A 7,890-nucleotide genomic window follows, 5' to 3' on the forward strand; every position below is an offset into this window, starting at 1 on the left:
ACAAAATAAAGCATTGAAATTTTAAATGTGTATATTAAAAGGTGAAGGAATCTACAACCCAGTCCTTAAAAATACGAATTAACCCTCATGCTACTCGCAACTTCCTCAAAATTTTGAAAACTTCTAAATTATTGTCTCTAGTGCTTAATTGAATGGATTGGTAAATTTCAGATTAGTCTTCTCTTCTTTTAGAAGATAGAATTGGGGTTAATTTTCCTAGGCTGATCCCAGGTTAGGTTTTTTCGTCTTTGTTTTTCTTTTCCTGTTCTACCAAAAAAAAAAAAAAAAAAAAAGTGAAATTCAAAAGCTATACTGTTGATACCATTATAATTAAGGGGTCATGAATGTAATTTGTCTCCAAAATAAGTGCAAAACAAGCCCTTATCCCTTAAAGCCCAGATTTTTGAAATACCCAATTAACCATTAAAAAAAAAAAAAAACAAAATTAAACCCTACATAGTATAGAGAGGAGGGAGATAAGCTCCTATATAAAGCAAACGCTGCCAGAAGGACTATAACCCTAGTTACATTGAGCCACCTCATCTCTTTGCACTTCTCTGTCTCGTCTCTTCTTATATCTGCTAAACCCTAGCTCCTAACTAATACTTCGCCGTCAGTATACATTTCATTTCTGTGCGTTTCATCTCCTCTTCAGATTGAATTTTTTCGGTTCTCCATATACTTTTAGGTCTTTAATACTTCTGTTCTATAATTGACAGGAAATTGTATTGCTGGTTATTAGCGGGCATCTGTGAGCTATCAAAGCTGCGAAGCCATGTCGGATGAAGAAAGAGAGGAGGAGTTGGATCTCAGCTCTCCTGAAGTAGTTACCAAATATAAGAGCGCTGCAGAGATCGTCAACAGTAATTCCTCCACTTTTCAATATATGAATAGACATTATTATTATCATTATGCGTGTTTGTGGGGATTGCAGGTGTTTGTATATGAATATGAACTTGGTTTATACATTTGTGTATATGAATAAGAATTTGGAAACTTTCCAAATCCTGTGTTTTAAGGGGTGTTCCATGTTTGCTTAGAGTTAGGTTTCATTTCTGTTATTTTTGGCCTGAAACTGATTTTTTTTTTTTTTTTTTTTTTTTTTTTTTTTGCAGAGGCTCTTCAGTTGGTGATATCAGAATGTAAGCCCAAGGCGAAGATTGTTGACCTTTGTGAGAAAGGAGATGCATACATCAGAGAGTATGACCTTTAATCCCCTCTCCGAATGGAAACTTGTTGCTTTTGGTTGATTTTCTCCTGTTAATGGTAGAAAATATTTACGGGATCATTTTTTGCCTTTGTTTAAAGGCAAACAGGCAATATGTACAAGAATGTGAAAAAGAAGATTGAAAGAGGAGTTGCTTTTCCTACTTGCATTTCTGTGAATAGCACCGTTTGCCATTTTTCTCCACTTGCTAGTGATGAGACAGTGTTGGAAGAAGGTGATTTGATCAAGATGTAAGCTTTTATTGTTACTTCCTGCAGTTGAGTTATAATCTGCTAACATACTTGTATAGATGTTCTAATGTTTGTTTATAATTGGGTTGCAGCGATATGGGATGCCATATCGATGGCTTCATTGCTGTAGTGGCACACACTCATATTCTTCAAGCAGGACCTATTACTGGCAGGGCTGCTGACGTTATTGCAGCAGCAAATACAGCTGCTGAAGTTGCCTTAAGGCTTGTACGGCCAGGGAAGAAGGTAATTTTTTTTCAATAGAACCAATTTCCTTTTTATTTTATTTATTTATCTAGAGTTTTGTCATTTTTTGCATTTTTAATTATTGAAAATTTTACGCAGTCTATCTTACATGCAATTGTTGTATTTTGCCTATTTCCACTGTTGCTTTTTCTTTCTTCCTGTTATGGTGTTTTTATTTCATGGCAACTTTTTGTATATTCTAATTGTGTCACCTTTTGGCTGTTTGCAGATTGCTACTTGTATATTTATCCCTCTCCTTTCTATTATCTAGATAGTAGTTTCTTCTCCATCCTGTCTGCCTTTCCCCCAAGGGTCCCCTAAATGATGAAATGTTTTGATTAGCTATGGATTAACATCCAAATGAAGCATTTGTCATAGTTACTCTGATGGGGGGTTCTTTAATTCACCTAATTTGGAAATCCATAAAATGTTTTTATTTTGGTCCAAACCATTTTGGAATTTGAAGTACTGGCAACTTTGCCGAGGTAATTAATTGCTTGTTGATTTCCTCTTTTTCCCTGTTGCCAATATTATTTCTGGCTGTACTGTGATTTTTGTGGTTAAATCTCATGTAGATTGTACCAATTGCCAGTATGTCTGTACATATTCTCAATCATTAAAGAATAGTTTATTATGGTTATGGCAACTTTGCCGAGGTGATTAATGGCTTATTGATTTCCTCTTTTTCCCTGTTGCCAATATTATTTCTGGCCATACTGCGATTCTTGCGTTCAATTCTCATATGTAGATTGTACCAATGTCCAGTATGTGCGGACATATTCTCAATCATTAAGGAATAATTTAGTAGCATCGTTATGGCAACTTTGCCGAGGTGATTAATTGCTTATTGATTTCCTCTTTTTCCCTGTTGCCTATATTGTTTCTGGCCATACTGTGCGTTCAATTCTCTTATGTAGATTGTACCAATTGCCAGTATGTCCGGACATATTCTCAATCATTAAGGAATAATTTAGTAGCATCTTAATGGCAACTTTGCCGAGGTGATTAATTGCTCATTGATTTCCTCTTTTTCCCTGTTGCCAATATTATTTCTGGCCATACTGCGATTCTTGCGTTCAATTCTCTTATGTAGATTGTACCAATTGCCAGTATGTCCGGACATATTCTCAATCATTAAGGAATAATTTAGTAGCATCGTGATGGCAACTTTGCCGAGGTGATTAATTGCTTATTGATTCCCTCTTTTTCCCTGTTGCCAATATTATTTCTGGCCATACTGTGATTCTTGTGTTCAGTTCTCTTATGTAGATTGTACCAATTGCCAGTATGTCCGGACATATTCACAATTTTGAAACAATTGTTTGGTAGCATTTTGAGTTTTCGAGTGGTTACACAAGCTCATGAGGGTTTCTTTTTATGTAAGATTTTTTTCTTTGCCAAGCATCTTTGAGGCAAGCTCTTTTTTCTAGTTTTGAGCTGGTATTGATTTGGATCTATTGGAGTCTTATTCTAGCTATTATCATCTCTACATGATGAAAACTATAACAGGTTTAGGACTAAGCTCCAATGAAGCTTGTATTAGTCATAGTTACACTGATAGAGATCATTATCAATTTGTTATGTCTATTTTAAATGATTTTATAGCATGCATTTGCAATGGAAAATTAGACATGTAGAATGACATATGATACCTGCATTTGGATTGTAATTGCAGATTATATGAAATTAGCTTTAACATTTACAGAAGATTATTGATAACTTCAAATACCCCAAAAGATGAATACTTTTCAAAGCCATGGGCATTTGTCCAAATGAGGCCTTTTTGTCATAGTTACACTGATGGGGATGAACTTTTTATTTTTTTGTCCTTGGTCTGTTTTGTGTCCTTGATGTCATTCAATCAAGTGGAGAACTAAACAGGATTTGATTAGGCTAGGTTTGATTGAGTCATACATTCAGTGACCTTAAATGTTTCTTAATGTGTTCCTGAATCACTCTCGACAGGGTGTACTCTTAAGCTAACAGAGAGGCAGCTTTGCCGAGGTGATGCGTGTTATTTTGGTTTCCTCCTTTCCCTGTTGCCTACATTATTGATGGCTATGTTTTGGTTTCTTTGGACCAATTTGTATACTGTTGGTGCTTTCTCAATCAACTTGGCCTAGAGCCTCTTTACTAAAAGATGTAGAATTATTACTTTGTAATTTGATTCCATTTTTGGGTATGTATTTCCATTTTTCGTTTCTCTGGTTTGTTTGTTAATCAGTTCAATATATGTGCTTGTTATTTTTTTTTCCTTTGGTTGTGATATATTGATTGTTTGGACACAAGTCCTACTTTTCTGCTGTCATATCTACCATATGTGAAGTTTGTTTGTTTTAGTTTTATGCCATTTTTACTCCTGTGGAATCTGTTTGCTCATAAAGCTTTTCTTTGTGGCAGAACAAAGATGTGACAGAAGCAATTCAGAAGGTTGCTTCTGCTTATGATTGTAAAATTGTTGAAGGTGTTCTTAGCCACCAGCTTAAGCAGTTCGTGATTGATGGGAACAAGGTTATACTAAGCGTCACAAATCCAGACACAAGAGTTGATGATGCAGAATTTGAGGAAAATGAAGTGTATGCAATAGACATAGTCACAAGCACCGGTGAAGGCAAGGTAATTGTTGAGGCACTGACTAGAAAACTCCTAATCTTTTAATTATCATGTTATTATAATACTAAATTTCTGTTGTTTTGAATTTTTTTTGCAGCCTAAGCTGCTTGATGAAAAACATACTACCATTTACAAGAGAGCAGTGGACAAGAACTATCACTTGAAAATGAAAGCTTCTAGATTTATTTTCAGTGAAATTAGCCAGAAATTTCCTATCATGCCATTCAGTGCCAGGTCTTTATTATGTCTTCAAATTATAACTGAATTATAATATGTGCCCCTTTTCCTTCTCTGCTTTGTTATCTTGAAGATAAAAGCTTCTAGAATTATTTTCCGACCTTTCTGTATTTATATTATTACTTGATTATCTCATCTCGCTGTTCTCTTTGCTGCTTCTTTTTAATTTATTGACTCCTCTTGTCTAGTTCCCTGGTCGTTTTCTTAATTTTGTGTTCTGACTTTGTATGGAATAGGGCATTAGAAGAGAAAAGAGCTAGACTAGGATTAGTGGAATGTGTGAATCATGACCTTCTGCAGCCATATCCTGTACTTCACGAGAAGCCGGGTAAGGACTTGTTAGTGAGAAGAATTTTGTTCAGGTTATAGTGAAGGGTTTTGTGTATAACTTATTTATGTTGCTTTGCATTTCTGGTATTGCAGGTGATCTTGTGGCGCACATCAAATTCACGGTTTTACTAATGCCAAATGGCTCGGATAGGATCACATCTCATTCACTGCAGGAGTTGCAGCCAACCAAGACGATAGATGATCCTGAAATCAAGGCATGGTTAGCTTTGGGTATTAAGAAGAAGAAGGGTGGTGGGAAGAAGAAGAAAGGTATTTGAACATTTTGATGTTTAGAAATCACTTTGAGCTCAATTCCCACAAATTCTAGGAGTTATTGAGATTTGAATCTAATTTGTGTTTGCAGCTAAGAAGGGTGACAAAGCTGAGGGAGCCGAGCCAATGGATGCAGCAAATGAAGCTGAAACCCAAGAATGAGGCTTAAATATATAAAAATGCCTTTCTTCTTTCAGTTTTGCACTTAGTTGACCTCATTGTATCTGTTTGCTTATGAAAAGATTTTAAATATAGTGTCTAGACATTTTTATCCTGATTGAATTCCCCTGCATATGGATTTTCATGATAACCCTTTTTCTTTTCTTAATATCATTAACATAGAAAAAATATGCGAGATTTAACATTTATCTATGGCTTACCTTAAATATACCAACGTTTTAATTCATTAATGTGATATTTTTAAATCCAATTATAGTTTTAAACAAATGTCTATCCTTGATGTAACGTGTTTTTTTTTTTAAAAGTTGAACTACATTTTCTTTTCCTTTCAAACGACCCAAAAAAAATATTTGTTTGTATATTTGTTTTATTATGTAAGGGTAATTCACCTTTGTTGATGATTAACAATGTTCATTGGTCTCTTTGTATATATTTTGGGTCAATGTTTTGACTTGTTAAGATCTGGGTATTTAAGAATTTCAAAAAATAAATCCAGATCTGGATATTTAAGAATTTCAAAAAATAAAATTAAATAAACGTACTTAAAGAGATCTTAGGGAATCTCCTATGTGCAATGGAGGTCATATGTTTTATTGATCATAAAATATAGAAACATTTGGGTATGTTATTGATGTGAGATTTATTCTCGTGTTCTTTATCTTTTATTTTACAATACACAGAATCTTAATAAAAAAAATGAGATTCTTGCCTCTTATTTTACAATACACCAATTCTCAGTGAAAAGAAAATGAAATTCTACTTTTCTCTTAGATATAGGTTTTGATTCAATAAAACTACGAGCGTACATGGTCGGTTAATCAGTCTATTAAGGTTAATTTGCTCGGTTAATCATTTGCTTGGTTTTTAAAAAACATGAACTATATACTAGTCCATTAAATTCGGTTAACCACTAATTGGTTAAACAATTAATTTGGCCGGTTATCTTTTATTTTGGTTTTTAACCATTTGTAAATAAAAATAGTAAAAGAATTCTAACTTTTATTATGAGTGGGATGATGGGTCATTAGCGAGTTGGAGAGATTAATGGCGAAGAGGGAGATGTGTTTATATTGTGTTTATACGGATCATGGACCGGAGGGTGAACGAGATGAAGAAGGGAGTGACATAAACTGGAAATGATGAACTAAGTAAAAATAGGATTCAAAATAAAGAAATAAAAAAATAATTCTTAGGTGGATTTTATAAATAAAAAATATTTATTTTTATTTATGAGGATAATATTGGATATTCAACTTATATTTTAATTCATATAAACAAATTTTAGGACAAGCTAAATCTTGTTTCTATTTATTGGTGTTGAGGGCTAATTAAATTTTTTGTGTTTTAGCATAGGTTATAATTTTTACTCTATAGTTATTTTATTTTAATTAAATTCATTTTGCAATAAAATAAAAATATGATAAAAAAAAATAATATCAAAAGATTATTATAAAAAGAAAATAGAAATAAAAAGAAAAGAAAAATAAATAATAAAAATCAGGGGCAAATTTGTACCATTTTTTAGTAACCCGTCCAGCAACTTCGACAACGAAAACGGATCCCGAAATAGTAAGATATCATACAGTTATTATTTTTTTTAGAAAATTCGGGATGTTAGCTTTCCGGAATGTCAAAAACGGAGCTAAAACAAAGCCGGTAGAATTTTTCAAAGATAAGCAGTGCTGAAAAACAGGTTTGAATATGTCTACCTATTTGAGGAACGTATTTCACGGCATTTCCTCCCTTTTTTCAACTCCCAACTCAGCCATTTTTTTCTTCAACTTATGGAAAGATAATGGGATCATGGTGAGAAGTTTAGGGGCCACTAACATGGGATTTGTTACTCAAAATCCTATAAATTGAGCTCAAATCCTTCATTCCAAACCCCACTTAAAATCAATCAAACACAAACAACTCAATTTTTCTCTCAAATTCTTTGCCAAAATCGGCCTTTTTATCAATCCTTAGATTCGTGGAAATCGTTCTTTAGCATCTAATTAGTCTAAAAAAGGTTTCAATTCCCAGAATTAGTTCTTTAATCTTCAGTTCCTCAGAAAAGCTTCCAATTTTCAGAAACTTCAAATCCGAAATTCTCTTAGTTTAATCAACCAATTCTCAAATCGTTTTTTGCAATCTCTTAGTTAAGTCAGTAAGATCATTACCCAATCCTCGTTTCAAGCTTTATTAGTCTAAATCAAATTTCACCATTGTTATATTCTTCAAAGCTTCAAACATTTTCCGTGAAACCAAGATCACTGAAACCCCATTTTCGAGTCATTCTTAGTTTACACACCTATTCCAAATCATCTCTAGAAACTTTTTATTGATCTCAATCAATTAAAAAGACCCAGAAACAAGCTTTTGAGTTTTTCATCATTGAAAAATTCATCAAATAACTTTTCTGGTGAGTCGTTTTCCAAATTTTATTTACAGTTCGTTAGCTGATCATTTTAGCCCAAATTAATTTTAATCTTTTTATTGACATCAATTCTTCAATTCTCAATTTTTATTTCGTAAAAAACGACCCCTTATAGCCTTCTTAATCGTCCATAA

The 7,890-nt window shown here is 33.3% G+C and overlaps 1 protein-coding gene across 2 annotated transcripts; it reads left to right on the top strand.

The window, feature by feature from the left end:
- The first annotated feature begins 474 nt into the window (after positions 1–474).
- Positions 475–5,434, top strand: LOC136206027 (ERBB-3 BINDING PROTEIN 1). Of its 2 annotated transcripts, none has more exons than XM_065996923.1 (10): positions 475–633; positions 720–863; positions 1,116–1,200; positions 1,309–1,458; positions 1,551–1,704; positions 4,105–4,320; positions 4,415–4,551; positions 4,791–4,882; positions 4,978–5,154; positions 5,249–5,434. In XM_065996923.1, exons 2-10 carry the CDS (start codon positions 776–778, stop codon positions 5,317–5,319), a joined length of 1,170 nt encoding a protein of 389 aa, XP_065852995.1. In that variant the 5' UTR covers positions 475–633; positions 720–775; the 3' UTR covers positions 5,320–5,434. The 2 variants fall into 2 exon arrangements, with proteins under 2 accessions (XP_065852995.1, XP_065852996.1); XM_065996924.1 differs by having other exon boundaries at positions 475–612.
- Positions 5,435–7,890: the final 2,456 nt, after the last annotated feature.

The sequence above is a fragment of the Euphorbia lathyris genome, chromosome 9 (assembly GCF_963576675.1).
Source record: "Euphorbia lathyris chromosome 9, ddEupLath1.1, whole genome shotgun sequence".
In the NCBI taxonomy this organism is placed as follows: Eukaryota; Viridiplantae; Streptophyta; class Magnoliopsida; order Malpighiales; family Euphorbiaceae; genus Euphorbia; species Euphorbia lathyris.

Excerpts from the sequence above, each read along its gene's own strand:
- LOC136206027 (XM_065996923.1), top strand. The coding sequence starts at position 776 with ATGTCGGATGAAGAAAGAGAGGAGGAGTTGGATCTCAGCTCTCCTGAA. Across the intron at positions 864-1,115 it reads CGCTGCAGAGATCGTCAACA|AGGCTCTTCAGTTGGTGATA; the intron begins GTAATTCCTCCA and ends TTTTTTTTGCAG. Across the intron at positions 1,201-1,308 it reads GGAGATGCATACATCAGAGA|GCAAACAGGCAATATGTACA; the intron begins GTATGACCTTTA and ends CTTTGTTTAAAG.